This window comes from Myotis nattereri (assembly GCF_964212035.1).
Source record: "Myotis nattereri genome assembly, chromosome: 1".
NCBI classification, from domain to species: domain Eukaryota; kingdom Metazoa; phylum Chordata; class Mammalia; order Chiroptera; family Vespertilionidae; genus Myotis; species Myotis nattereri.
The window spans coordinates 184020198-184036313 of record NC_138075.1 but is presented as its reverse complement, the minus strand read 5'-3'; the positions used below and the strand labels follow the sequence as shown (position 1 = coordinate 184036313).

Sequence of the window (16116 nt, the reverse complement as noted above, 5' to 3'; positions counted from 1 at the left end):
GCCCCATTTTTAGTGCACTTGTCTTGCTGTTTTCAGTATTTATAAATTTTATTATCAAGTCAATGAGTGACTGTGTATTAACTTGTCAATGCAGAACTTTCAAGTGCTAGGTTTCTAGGATCCTACTTATAGCTGTCCTATATGATCAGCACATACCCTCATTTGGGCTATTTGATTTTCCACTGGTCAGTTGAAGGGTACAGTGATATGGGTCATCTATATTTTTGTATCTAGCTTTTGTTTTTAAAGTGATTTAATTATTTCAAAGCAATTTTTCACACTTAGGATGTAACTGAAACTCCTCTAAAATTGGAGCACTTATAAATTATGAATAAGTTAAGTAATCATTAATGGAATTCTTCTGCATTCCAGGTGATGCAACAGTGACAATAGCTCACAGATATACCCCCAAAGAACAACTGAAGATCCATACTCAGCTGGCAGATATTATCATAGTCGCTGCAGGTAAGCCTTTAGTGGGTGTTACTTGGTGGAGTATCATCAGCAGAGTAATTCCTGCCCTAATTGCCAGCATGTCGGTAAGAACCACTTCTTCAGAGAATTAAGATATGTATGATTAACTTCCAACAACTGGATTCTGTCTCTTGGCAATCATCATATTGGTCATACTGGTCCACTGTGCCTGTGTTAGCATTTGTCACTTCATTATAGAAAACCTGAATAACCTTTGGAATGAAATATTAAGCACAAGAACAGATGTACACTTTGCCAATTCTTTTGACAATATGATTGCTTCTAAACATGAATGAATTATGGGGAGACTGGTAGGAAATGCTGTTGAAGGGATAGCCATGGCTGGTACATGTCGGAATTTGTAGGCCATGGTAAAAACTTTCATATAAGCTATGATGGCTGAGATCAGGAGATTGACATGGTCTGGCATACATTTTTAAAAGATTACTTACACTGGGTCAAGATTTGACTTTAGAGAGACAATAATAGAAACAGAGAGAACAGTTATTATACTTTCATTTAATGGGTCTAGCTTTTCCTAATTTGTTTTACATTTGAACATACCAAATAATTCTACCCTTTACTTCTGCCTTTACCCTTTACTCTTGCCACATAGTATTTCTACGGTGTAGACACTGACTGTTCTTTATCCAAGGCTGGAATGAGAGCCCTTTTAATTTTATCAATTAGATATTATTGATAATTTCTACACTTTACAGTTGAATTGCTGAGTATTTACAAATTATGAAGGGAGAGTAAACGTTTCATAATAAATTGCGTTTAATGGAAAATAATGATAATTTAAATTAGTTTTAACAGAATTTAATTCACTTTCTTATTCTATAGGCCCTTTATAGGAACTCAAAATATATATGTGATAACTTTAGATGGAGTAATTTGACTCTTCATAGAATATAAATAGAAATAGTCCCATTTTAGAATCAACAATAACCTTCTAACTACAGTTCCTATTTTTCTAAAAAATTATATTCAGGAGGTATACCAAACGTAAGAGTTTGAGCTCAGTTGACAGAAGTAAGATGGATGTTTAGAAAGGCAATGCACTTTGTCAGACCACAGACATTAGGTGAAATACTGCTGCAGCACCTGATAGATTCATGCAAGATAACTATTACATTGACTTTTTCTTAGAAACACTTGTAGTCACGCACAAGACCCAGAATTTGGTGAGGAGAGAGGAATTTGAGTGGTCGTCATTGCTAATCTCCAATTTTAGACAAAATGAAATGTGCATTATCATTAAAATTTGATTTGATTCTGATGTTAACAATATATAAAGAATATTTCACAGTTGATCTTAGTTCTCATTTATCAATTATAATATCGAATGCATGTTTTCTTTTGAATGCATATTTGGAGCAAAATCCCTCAGTATGCATTCATACTCATGTTTTTCGTATTATGAGAAATGACAAATGGGTAATTACCATCCTCTTTCAAGAAGCACTGATATTCTGTTGTGACTAAATCAAACTTTATGTCACAAGTCATTATGCCAACACTGTCATCATCCTTGAGTTTCTCATATAGACTCACTGTATTGGCACTGTGATCAAGGAGTTAAAAAATAAGAAAGGAAGGGGAAAATAAAGGGAAAAGGGACCAATTCTACATAAAGTTAACAAAATAGGAGTCTGGAGGTACCCAGGTCTTAGGTGATGAAGCAGTACTGAGGCTCTATATCTCAGACATTCTACTCAGGGTATCCTCTTACCACCAGAGGGCGCCAGTCCCGTATGCAGGCTATTTTAGACAGCCAGTTGGCCACGCACAGTCTTAATCCTGGAAGGAAGACAATTTTGAGTGAAGGCAGTGCAAACAGGTATTGTTCCTTGCTTTGTATTCCAGCTCTAGTGCCTCAAACTAGATACACATGTATGCTGAATTCTGGAATACAGCTCTGTATGTAGCCCTGCAATCATCCTTAGGAAATAAACATCTGTGTAATGGGAAATTTCAGGGAAGAAAATTGAGAATTTGTAAGAAATAACTAAAGATTACTACATTTTTACTTCCTTAATAATCACCTGGAGAATTTGAGGATAAAATATGTAGATATTGGTAAATTATAGTGGAATTTTAGGGAAGGCATAAAAAACAACAACAACCCACTAATAATGAATAACCACATCATGCATTCTATGTGGGAAACAAACACATGAGATTAGCAGTGGGTATTACAAAAGGATATAATGACCTCATGGCAGAGGTATTGATTATTGTCATAACTAGAATGTCAGCATATATGGAAGCAGTACCATCTCAAAGTTAGGAGTAGAGGAGGAGTAGTGGGTGATGTATCAGGCACATTGATAATGTCTGAAATGACAATAAAGAATGTGGTGAAGAAACCTTGGAATGGGTTTACAGAAGAAAAGTATAAGAGGAAATGGCATGTGATGATTCTGGTGCATGACTAAAATTAGCTTATGTTCATATTAATCTCACTTCTCCAGTTTCTCACATTTTCATAGGTTTAACTATATAGGACTTACCTTTAAAGCATCTCACCAAAATTTGAAAAGTAGACTAATATAGAAGTTCAAATTTGAAAACCAAATCCTGTCAAACTATGCTGTTAGAAATAAAAGGCTCTAGGCTCCTACTTAAAACTATACCCCTCTGCATTCCCAGAGAGAAATAATCTGTTTCTAGGAACTTTGCTGTACCATGGTTATAACACATAGCAATATATATATATATATATATATATATATATATATATATATATATGCCTAAGCAACCGTTATGACCGGCTGACCGGCCGGCTGGTAGCTATGATGCACACTGACCACCAGGGGGCAGGTGCTCAATGCAGGAGCTGCCCCCTGGTGGTCAGTGCACTCCCATAGCCAACCTCCTGCAGTCCCTCCCCTCAGCTGGCCCCGATCACCAGCCAGACCAAGGGACCCCACCCGTGCACAAATTTGTGCACCAGGCCTCTAGTTCAGTGGTTCTCAACCTTCCTAATGCCGCAACCCTTTAATACAGTTCCTCATGTTGTGGTGACCCCCAATTTCATTGTTACAAATTGAACATAATTAAAGCATAGTGATTAATCACAAAAACAATATGTAATTATATATGTGTTTTCCAATGGTCTTAGGCGACCCCTATGAAAGGGTCGTTTGACCCCCAAAGGGGTTGCGACCCACAGGGTGAGAACCGCTGCTCTAGTTGTTTAAAGTTGTCTATTCCCTTCTCTTTACAATTGCAGAGACAGAATTTTTTTTTACTGGTGCTCAAAACAGTACCTGATGCATTGTGGGTACTCAATAAATGTATGCTGCATTGATTTTGAGACAACAACTGGAACAAATACTTCTTCAAATTATTACAAATTCAAAAAAAGAATGTGGTGAAGAAACCTTGGAATGGCTTTACAGAAGAAAAGTATAAGAGGAAATGGCATGTGATGATTCTGGTGCATGACTAAAATTAGCTTATTTTTTAAATAAATTTAAAAAGTTAAATTTATTTAAGGATGGGGGTTGGAGTATTTAAAGGAAGGGCTGCATAGCACCAAGCCAAGGGGTCATTGGGTCAATGATGACAGCACCCAGGAGCCAGTGTTTCATCCTTATATGCAGTCACTGGCAGGAAACTTGTCATCAGTGGGTTTGGGGGCTGAACTGGTGGGCTTGGAATGTGGATGGAATGCAGGTGTGCAATCAGTAGCCTTCAGAACAGTTTCCTTTCCTTGTATGGTCTGACTCCTGCTGTCTAGTGAGTTTTTCTTGGTCTTTTGTTCTCCTATGGTGGGAAGCTTACAGATGGCTGCTAAGGATTGTATTGTCCTATAGGCTTAATGTTTCCCTCCTCTTTCTGTTTGTTAATAATTATTCTTAATAAACAGTTATGCCATATATCAGAAACCAATCACCTAGCACCTTAGTGTGACCAATATTATAAGGGAGGGTGAAATTATCAGATACCCAAGGAAACCAGTTGAATGACTTGAGAGGTAAAAGCTGGTCCTGAGGCAGCCACAGCACCACGTGTCTGGTTTTGCTGCTTTTCTGGGCCGGAAGCTGAAATACAACTGAGACCTAGATGTTAATCTTTAGGGAGGAAAAGGTCAGGGGGTATAAATCACCTGATTAGAGATATGAAAGATCTGGAGTCCAAATCACATGCCCAGTGATATGCTAGGGGAAGGTAGGTTACCCTGGGGGCGAGGTTCTTGTTTTCCCAGTTTTGCCCCTTGCGAGGCATCTAGGTCTTTCTGCCCTAGTGAGTTTCTGTACCTAGTCCATCATTCTTGCTCTGGGTTCTGTCTAACATTCCCCCCCGCCCCCCTCAAGTATCTTGGCACTGAATTCTTTCAGAGAAAAGAGGGTGTAAGGTCTCTTCTATAGCTGCTTCCTGCTGAAAGGGGCAACATATTTCTTCAGAGCCAAAAATCCTTGCTCTCTGTTAGGGACAATGAGGCCTGGCCACAAAAGGAGATTGTGATGGTGTTGAGGAGTGGTATTTCCTGAGTACAAGCAGGGCTTATTACCGGATGGAGACAAACTGTGCTACAAATCTTACTATTATTGGGACAAAAGCTAGAACAGCAAGAATTATGACAAAGGATCTGATGGAAGGAAAGAAAGAATAGTTTGGAGGGTTGTAGCCAAATATTTAAGATTAATTTAGTATCCAATTCAAATCATAAATGAAAAATAAAGCTGTGAGTCTAATATTCATAACTGTGTACTATAAAGTCTATGTAAACATAATTCCCCCTCCCTAAAATCACCCTCATTTTTATTAAAGAGCCAAATTAAGACCAATATATTTACTGTATCACGTTAAGTTTCTATTTGGTCTGATTGTTTGCATGAACACAATAAGAATAGCAATAGATTCTATAGGCTTTTAAAACCCTGCTTTGCTGATAAATTTTTAAGAATATAATTTTATAAAGATGAATTTGTTTAACATGTTAAGCACCCAGCCTGTTTTGTCTTCCAGACGGAAAGTATAGTGTCAGTCACCGGTGACTGACTGGGCATTTAATGTGTTAAAATTTATTGGTCATTGTAAAGTAATTGATAAAGCCATCTAAGTGAATTATTTTTTTGAAATAAAAGAGTAGTTTCTATCATTAAGTAGAGGAGTAGACTGATCTGAGTATAAATGTTAAATTAAGAAATTAGCCTGGCCAGTGTGGCTCAGTGGTTGAGCATCGAATCAGGAGGTTCCTGGTCAGGGCACATGTCCAGATTGCAAGCTTGATCCCCAGTGTGGTGCATGCAGGAGGCAGCCTATCAGTGTTTCTCCCTCATCATTGATGTTTCTATTTCTCCCTCTCCCTTCCTCTCTGAAATCAATAAAAATATATTTTAAAAAAAGAAACTATGAGAAGAGTGAAGAAAGAGACTACTATAGACAGTTAAAATTGAGGGTATTAAACAGTTGAATAAAGGAGTAGCCACCCCTTGTCTGTGGGGATATATTCTAGGACCCCCAGTGGATGCCTGATACCATAGGTCAGTGGTTCTCAACCTTCTGGCCCTTTAAATACAGTTCCTCATGTTGTGACCCAACCATAAAATTATTTTCATTGTTACTTCATAACTGTAATGTTGCTACTGTTATGAATCGTAATGTAAATATCTGATATGCAGGATGGTCTTAGGCGACCCCTGTGAAAGGGTCGTTCGACAGCCAAAGGGGTCGCGATCCACAGGTTGAGAACCGCTGCCATAGGTAGTACTGAGCCCTATGTCTTTCTTATACATACATATTTATGATAAACATTAATTTATAAGTTAGTCACAGTAAGATATTAACAAAATAATTAATAATAAACTAAAGCTTATGTGACTGTGTGCTCTCGCATTCCTTCCCTGTCTCTCTTTCAATATTTTATTGTATTTTATAGCTTCTCTTTAGCATATTCAAATTTCCAGCATGATTACTCTGGTGCTTTGAGACATTATGAAGTAAAAGCTTGAGCACAAACGTTACATTACTGTGACAGGTGATAACTAACATGACTGCTAAGTGACTAAGGGCAGGGAGCGTATACAGAGTGGACACACTGGACAAAGGAATGATTCACATCCCAGGCTGAATAGAGCAGGGCGACACACGGTTTTATCCCATTACTCAGAACAGTGCACAATTTAAAAGTTATGAATGATATATTTATGATTTTTTTATTAACATTTTGGATCTAGGTTGACCACAGGTAACTGGAACCACAGAAGGTGAAGAAACTGAGGGTAAAAGGAGACTACTCTAGTTTGGGGAGGGCTAAGTTGGCTTGTGTAAGGCTGATGATAAAGAAGGGACTGCTGGCCAGAAGAGAGCACAGATTCTAAGACTGTATTAAAAAGTCCTTTGGTTCTTCCATATCTCATGCTGGGGAAATACTACACTTGTAAAGGGTCTAGGAATTTTCATGATCCAGGCAGGATTGGCAATTTTTTTCCAGACATTGTCTAAAGAACCCTCCTCCCATCTGAGTAAACTTTTTGGAACTAGCTTCATTCAGAAGATGAGCTGCTGAATCAATGCCACTTGCCTATTATTATTAACCTCTGGATACAGTGTCATAGTTGGGGAAAGCTGGCATTTAGTCCACTAAGCCATCCCTTCCAGCATGATGAATGAACCTTCACAGTCATAACTCAAGCATCCTACTGCAACACTTTTAAAGATAGACACTGTAATATAAAACAGGATAAATGGGCAATTCAGTAGAGTAATTGGGAATATTTATACTTACTCTTCATAAAATACAAGGTGACCAACCAACTACTTTTCACCACTTATTCCATCATATTTTCAAGTTTTAGAAACACACCCATCAGACATCATCCTAGGTTCTCAGTACAGTATTTCCTCTTCCTTTGAGCAGGATTAGTAATTTTGAGGATGCCAGGACACTAAAAAGTTCCAAGGGATGGGGCATGAAAATAGTCTATGTCACCATTTAGAGCTCATAGCACTTGGGTGTGGAACTTATTCCTTTATAGCTCTGGGTGCTTCCTGAGCCAATGTCAGCACACCTTATGGTTTCACTGATGCTATTGTTTTTCCCATATTCTTCTTCTCATTCTCCATCTTGTCCCCGTTAGTCTCTGCTTCTCCACTAGAATTCCTTCTGCCTTCCTAAATTTGCCATTTATCTTAATTTTGTCAATTATTGTCAATGGTATGGAGTGGTGTAAATACACAGACCTTGCTAGAGTAAGTATTTCAGAATTTAAATCCCATCTCTGCCAATTGTTAATTGTGCAACCTTGGTCAAGTATCCCATCTCTCTGAGCCTCCGTCTCTTCAGTGAAGAATTATAATAACCTCTAACATAGGGTTGCTAAGCCAGCCAGTCCATGTAAAGAGCATAGCACAGTCCCAAGCATATTGTAAATACTCCAGTAAGTGATATGCTAATATATGTTAGTCCTTCTTAGGCCACGACATGAATATTTAAACAATAATTTAGAAATAACAAATCAGTTGATTATTAAGCTGCAACTTTGATATAACTAAAGGAATATATTTTGGTTACTTTGATACAGATATAGTATCAAAGTTAACTGATTATCATAAACATAAATAAATTAATCTAAGAAATGAACACTTCATACAAGCTTAGTTTTTATTTAAGGTTTGTAGCTTCTCAGGATGATAACAGCCTTTGCTAACAGCTGTGTATTCAGTTGTTCCCAGACAAGTCTCTTGTTGCCTCTCCTTTTTAAAAAAAACTTTAATGAATAGACTTATTTTGAGAATGGTTTTAGGTTCCCAGAAAAAATGAGGGGAAGATAGAGATTTCCCATGTACCCCCTGCCTCACACATACAGTCTCACTCACTCTCAATATCCCCACCATAGTGGGACATTTGTTACATGAATGAACTCCCATTTTTACATCGTTATCATCCAAGTCCATTGTGTGCATTAGGGTTCATTCTTGGTGCTGTATATTTTATCAGCTTGGACAATGTATAGTGACATGTATCCACCATTACAGTATCCTTCAGAGGAGTTTCACTGCCCTAAACACCGCCTTTGCTCCGCCTATTTATCCTGTCCTCCCCAAACCCGGGCAACCACTGATCTTTTTATTGTCTCCGTAGTTTTGCTCTTTCAAGAATGTCAAATAGTTGCAAACACACAGAATGTAGCCTGTTCAGATTGGCTTCTCTCACTTAGTAATATGCATTTGAGGTTCCTCTCTGTCTTTTCATGGCTTGATAGCTTATTTATTGTATCACTGAATAATATTTCATTGCCTGATGTACCACAATTTATCTATCCATTCAGTTCCTGAAGGATATGTTGGTTGTTTCCAGGTTTTGGTGAGTCTGAATACTACTAAAGCATCCATTTATAGGTTTTTGTGTGGATATAAGTTTTTAATTCATTTGGGTAAACACCTACGAAGTACAATTGCTGATTGAAAAAGTATTTTTACCATATTGGATTTTTAAAAGTACATGATTAAAATTACTTTTTCTTATTTTTTTCTTGTTTCAAAATATGACTACTAGAAGATTTAAACTCACATCTGTGCATCACTTATACTTCTACCTGAGAGCACTGGTCTGATGCCAGGGAACCCCTTAGGGCAGTGATGGTGAACCTATGACACACGTGTCAGAGGTGACATGCGAACTCATTTTTTTGGTTGATTTTTCTTTGTTAAATGGAATTTAAATATATAAAATAAATATCAAAAATATAAATCTTTGTTTTACTATGGTTGCAAATATCAAAAAATTTCTATATGTGTCACGGCACTAGAGTTAAGTTAGGGTTTTTCAAAATGCTAACACACCGAGCTCAAAAGGTTTGCCATCACTGCCTTGGGGTAAGGTGATGGTGACTGAGACCTGGTACTCACAGGACCCACAACAGGCAGACAAACTGACAGCCCCACTGGCTCCCAACGGCCCATCTCCTCCAAACCAAAGCAACAAGCTTTGACAGATCATTCTTGAACTGTGTACATATTCTGGAGATGAAGGGGAATCCAGAGAGGACTGCGGTTTAAGGTTTTCCCTACTGGTAGGTTGGGCGTTTGAAATAAAAAGGAATTAGATAAAATAAAACACGATCTTGCTATTTCTTGTGTATCTGAGCTGTCAAGGAAGATAGATACTAAACACATTCGGGCCTGGGCAAGTCAGGGTCAGGTGCTTTCCTTCTGCCCCACTCCAGGCTGGTTCCCTGTGCGCCTTTATGAGGGAGCACGTTTATAGGAGCGCATGATGCATGACCTTGGCACCCACCGATATGTGAATTTATGGTGGACAAGAATACTGCCATTTTTTCACCTGCAGTTGTCAGAGCAGGGGCACAATCCATGCTGTTCCACTGGACGTTTTGTTGTGCCTTGTCCGGAAGTGTCCTTCCTATGAAAGGCAGGGCTGTTTAGAACTTGCTGTTGAGCTGTGCTGGTGGGATGCGGGTTGGGAAATCTACAGAGAGACCATTGCAGGAGCACTGGGGCAAAGTTGAAGTTCCACAACTTGGAGAACTGCTTAGGATGTCCAGTGAGTGTTTCAGTGGTGCCATTTCCAATGGACAAGACTTCTGACCCAGGGAAGGGACCCAGGAGAGGGGCAGCTGCTGCCCGGCAGAGAAGAGAGTGTAGACAGGCCGCAGGTGGATGGGGGCACTTCACAACTCTTCAGCCAAGCTGGCCAGTGTTTCACCAGGTTCCTATTGTGAACAGACCTCCGTGTACAGTGTGTGTGGACTGAGATGTGATACCTCTGGGTGGCTATTTAGTAAAAACTATATAGAGTTGGATGTTTATTGTTGTGGTTACCAGTGTTCAATCTAGGAACACACCTCCTGGGTCCAAACCTTTACACTGCGATTTAACACCTGTATGGCCTTGTTCAAGTCACGTGATGTTGTTTCCTGCCTCAGTTTCCTCTTCTGTAATGGAATAATAATAATGGCCCCTTGTATGTAGGGTTGTCATAAGGCAGGGGTCCTCAAACTTTTTAAACAGGGGGCCAGTTCACTGTCCCTCAGACCGTTGGAGGGCCAGACTATAGTTTAAAAAAAAAAAAAACTATGAACAAATTCTTATGCACACTGCACATATCTTATTTTGAAGTAAAAAAACAAAACGGGAACAAATACAATATTTGTATTTGCATGTGGCCCGCGGGCCGTAGTTTGAGGACCCCTGTCGTAAGGCCTGGTTATCCTGTGGAGAGAAGTGAGCACACCTCTGGCATATGGTAGGTGCTGTGTAAGCAGTAGCTAAGCTGTCCACTTTTGTTATCTTGATAAAATCTGATTGACTGGAGCCCATCAAGGCAGAGGGCACACATACGTGTAGTTAAGAACCAGATGCCCACGGGGGGCATTTTCATGGAGCAGCCACCGAACGAGGCTTGTGGGGTGTTGCTCGCCCTGCAGAGTGTAATCTTTAGCAGCATTTTTCTTTGGGAGTCTCCTGTTTCCAGTGATCATCGACATCCCTAATAGAGTATAAAATAGGCTTTTTTCAGCTCTTTTGCAGGGATTAGTAGGATGTGAGCAAAATAAGAGCAACAAAACCTTTTAAGCTGAAAAGGCTTGTTAGACATGATGTGCCTGAGACCTGTGAATACTAACTGAATTTCTCGCTTTGGGGCAGATATTTTAAGGTTATGCAGTTAGAGGCAGAATGAAAAGAGCTGAGGATCTGTAGTTTGCTTTGCATGCAATGTAGATGCAGGACGGTCATCATCATTGGGGCTAAACAATGTTCTTGATTTCTGCATTAGGAGTCTAAGTTTCTTATATGGTCCTATAGTCCTGACTTGCTTTGCACTTCTGTCCACCCCCTTTTGTGGCTTTAGGCTCCGGGACACATTTAAGATGTAAAAAACAATGTCTTTGATATAATTACTAGGAGCAGAACATGAAATTCTTTGGCAAAAAGAGAAGACCTCCCTGTTCCGAGGGCTTGAAAGTGCTTTCATGGACCAACACAAAACTCAGCATGAATCTCTCCTCATTGTCACAAGGCTGGGCTCCTCAACTAGCTTGCTAACCCTAGGGGCCTGAGGAACCTCACTTTGCTGTGAACAGTGGGCTTGTATAGATGCCTGACCTTTTCCTTCCCTCTGGGTTAGAGAGTACAGTTAAAACTTTAAAAAGCCTTAGGGGAGAGAGATTACTGGTGAGAGCTTGATCCAGGGCATAGTGGCACTTCCAAATTAGTGAGTGTTGACACGTTGACAGAAGAGTGCAGACAATGAACAAAATAAAAATGTACACAGGCCACCTCTCTTTCTTTTGGAACAATCTGACTTTGTGAAAGGGGAGGGGAGGTAGAGGCACTTAGGTGAAGGGGTTTGTTCTCTCAGACTTTTACCCAATTGCCTCTCTATACTTCCACTCTCCTCCCCATTCCAGCCCCCACAACCCATCCTCCGAGCCTAAGTTACCAAGTAGGCAAAGACTCCCTGACCCACAACAAACAAGGTTCATCAATGTACAAGAGAACACTTAACTATAGGTTTTTTTTCTGATGTTAGTAATATATCCTTACTATAAAAATATAGAAAAAGTGGACAATAAGAGGGAAATAATTCATATTCCCAGCCAAAGACAACCAAAATTAATTTTATGTTTGGTCTTCAACTGTTTTATATTTACTATATGTAAACCCAAATATCATACACCTTGTTCATTCGTACATAGTATTCGTATTTTATAGCTCCACACCATGTACATTTCCTCATAAAATGTGTTCTTCTAAAGCACAACATCTACTGACTCCATAGTACTTATTCTGTGCTGTAGATATACTACAATTTATTTAATCAATTTTTGATTATTGGACAGTTAGATTGTTCTTTTTTTTTACTATTATGAATAATGCAATGAAAAACTGTGAACATTACTATAAACACCAAAGATTATTTACACAAGGTCCCTTTAATAATTATTTTATTTGTATTAAGTTCTTTATTAGCTTATGAATGGCTACTTATAGTCTCAAACATAAAATTAATCTGTATAAATTTAAGCTTTATTAATAAATGTTTCTCACAACCTGTATTTTCTGTTCATACTTGCATTTCTGCTCTGTTTGTGTTGGATTTGTCATGACTATTTGATGCTTTTATCATCAAATGCATTTTATTTCCATTATATGACTTTTCCAGGTAACCCAGTTGACCTGCTTTTTCCGCCTTAATTCTCACAGCCTATTATATCTTTGTAGTGGGTTTTTTCTACCATAGGAAGCCTGGTTTCAGTAACCATATATTTCTCATGCCTATTTTTTATTTTTAGTGCTTTACAAAACAAGAAGAAATTGTTTTCTCAGTCTTTTATGATCTGATTATTTGGTTTCTGAGCCTGGGTTGCCTAGTTTTTGCTTGAAACATTGGCTTATTCATTCTTATTCTTTAAAAAGTAGGACCTAAAAACAAAAGTGTTACATGCTTTGTATGTGCTCGGTAGTTTTTCCTGGCCATCTAGTCTGTTTTTCTGGTAACCCCATCTATTTTTTTCTTTTTATTCTTCCACTCCTGTGCTGTCCGTTCATCTCTCTTGAGGCTTTGATCAAGGCATAGATGGCCATGAGATTCAGGATCAACATGCTAGTAGGGATTAAAAGCCCACTATTTCTCTGTTAGCAAATGAGTTTATCTACATTAAAAATAGGATAGGATTGCCTAGCCGGTTTGGCTCAGTGGATAGAGCATTGGCCTGCAAACTGAAGCATCCTATGTTCAATTCCCGTCCAGTGCACATGCCCGGGTTGTGGGCTTGATCCCCAGTAGGGGTGTGCAGGAGGCAGCCAATCGATTCTCTCTTATCATTAATATTTCTATCTCTCCCCCTTCCTTCCTCTCTGAAATCAATAAAAATATATTTAAAAAATAGGATGGGATCTAAGATAGCTAATCCATCCTAATACATATAAAGAGCTAGGTGCCGTCATGACCAAACAGGTGACCAGTCACCATGAAGTGCATGGAGCACCTTTCGGTCCCCCCCCGCCCCCGCCCGGCCCGGGAGCCACTCACCATGAGGGGGACTGGTGGCGGGGTGTGACTGGGGACTGTTGAGCGACTGTGGTGGGCTGGCCATGAGCTTAGTGGAGCAGTCACCCGGGTGGCAGCAAGTTTCACAAAACAGACAAAACAGTCGTAGGGCACGGGAGTTTCAGGGGGCAGTTACAGAGTGGGGGGAGGGGGAGTTTCGCAGAGTGTCCAGTGGTGAGCTTCCTGGGGAGGCAGCAAGCCTCGCAGAGTGTCCTGGGGCGGGGGAAGCCTCGAGGAGCAGTCGGAGCAGTCTTGGGGTTCTCAGAGCGTCCTGAGGAGGGGAGCTTCGCCTAGTGTTGCAGGGTGGCAGAGGCCAGGCGACAGAGGCCAGGCTAGGGACCCTAACCGTGCACGATTTTGTGTGCGCTGGGCCTCTAGTATCTAATAAAGAGTGTTTCCTATAGCCATTATTTTTTCCTGGTATATTAGTAGATGATTTAAAATCAAGTGTAAGGCTCTGAGCTCTTTTAAAATACGTATTTTGAATAGTATTACTCATTTCAACTAGTGACTCCAATAAATGTTATCTGCTCTACACTGGAGAGGAGGTTTAAAGCATTGTTTTCTATTATATCTTCACTGGATTTATACCTTTATAGTTTATTAATTTTTAATAGACCTTTCTTTATATGAGGCTTATCAAGTAATAACTTATAGTTGTACAAAATATCTGCCTAGCCCTAGCCAATTTGGCTCAGTGGACAGAGTGTTGGCCTGCAGAACAAAGGGTTCCGGGTTTGATTCTGGTCAAGACACATGCCTCCTTTACAGGCTCCTCTCTGGCCTGGGCCCTGGTCAGCACGTGGGCATGAGGCAACCAATCGATGTGTTTTCTCTCACTTCAATGTTTCTCTCTGTCTTTCCCTCTCTCTTCCACTCTCTCTAAAAATGAATGGGAAAATATCCTTAGGTGAGGATTAAAAAAACAAAATATCTGCTTAACAACACCCATGCAAGTCATAAAATATGCTTTAATATTATGTGAAATTTGGCTACATCACACTAACAGGGGATGGCATTGGGTGCCTTTATTTAAAGTAGAACAGTCCCCTTTTAAGCATCACATTGCTAATTCTGAAATGTAACAAAATAAAAGGGAGGAGAATGGAAATACAGAGGACCTAGGTGAGATATGAGATGAGTCTATAAAGAACAGCAAGAATTATGGTGGGTCAGTATGAAAGGTGACCACGTGGAGGGGACGGCATTGAAGTGATTCCGAAGGTATTGTGACCTCCAGTACCTAGGACCAGGTTTTATTTATTTTTAAATATCTAGTGAAGAATCTTGTGCTGGGGATTAGAAAACTCATTGCTGAATGAATATACTTCCTTGTTTAGAATTCAGGTGTTTATCTTTGTTTAAGCTTTTTTCCGAGAAGTTGATGGGGCCTCTATAAGGGTAGATGATATCTCTAGGATCCATTCAACCTTAATACCTTGTTTGGGCTGTTCCACTTCACGAAGCTTAATATGGCATTGCATCAGCACCCTTGACTCAGCGCTTGCACCTGCAGAGTTCAGAGGTAAGGTAGGGAGGAGGCAGAGAAACAGCTGAGAAATGATGACCATCTTCAATGAAAGAATAAGAAAATACTTTGCTCTACTGTCTAGTGTGGGTAGGAACATGAGCTCTTCTTTGGTGAAGTCATTCCTCTGGTGTATTCTGAGTGTGTGGTATTGCTGAATGTCTCTTCCAAACATGTGTTGACTGGAAGAAAGTGAAATGATTCCATTATCTATAGTTAGTTATTATTAGTTGTGGTTTCACAGTAACATTCACACATCTAATTAAAATACAGGAAAATTGAAACTTTAAAAAAATCAGGGATCAAAATACCACACATCAACACTTGCGTAATCCATGTAGAGACAGTGTTTGAAATGGGCTGTGGAGAATCTGGCTGCGCACCTGGCCGCCTGCTTCAGGTGTGGTTTTGGTTCTGAAGGACAGTGATGAGAAGAAAGGGATCACTGGTGCCAGCATATATCCCATCGGACAGCTTTGTATGAAAGCCCTTACTTTTTGCTGTATGCCTAGGCAAGGGAAGGTTTCTGTCTCTGTCCCTTCAAATTTCACCTGAGTGCATATCCTCCAAATTTATTTCTGATTTGGTTAATTAATAATTGCCTATTTTATATTTATTTATTTATTTTACATATATTTTTATTGATTTCAGAGAGGAAGGTAGAGGGAAAGAGAGATAGAAACATCAATCATGAAAGAAAATCATTGATCGGCTGCCTCCTGCACACCCCCTACTGGGGCTTGAGCCTGCAACCCAGGCATGTGCCCTTGACCAGAATCAAACCCAGGACCCTTCAGTTCGTAGGCCGACACTCTAGCCACTGTGCCCTTTAAATCAAGATGGTAATCTAAATCAGGGATCAACTATTACATTGCAGAAAAGGCAGGTACATTTCCATAATGTTCTTATTATGTTTCCCCATAATTCATAGTTACACTGACTTTAAAGATAACCAGGAATTTACTCTTTGTAAAACACACACACACACACACACACCACATTATGATATACATTCACCCTAGTATAGTTGGTCTGAATGAATATTCTTAAAAATAATGTGGCACACCATATCACAGTGAATGAAATT

General features: G+C 39.5%; 1 protein-coding gene across 2 annotated transcripts in view; it reads left to right on the top strand.

The window, feature by feature from the left end:
* Positions 1-16116, top strand: part of MTHFD2L (methylenetetrahydrofolate dehydrogenase (NADP+ dependent) 2 like) — a 110793-nt gene that overhangs the window by 53221 nt on the left and 41456 nt on the right. For both annotated transcript variants that reach the window (XM_081114022.1, XM_081114021.1), the window contains exon 6: positions 373-465. In XM_081114022.1, the coding sequence (XP_080970148.1) occupies positions 373-465 (93 nt within the window). The remainder of the gene's footprint in view (positions 1-372; positions 466-16116) is intronic.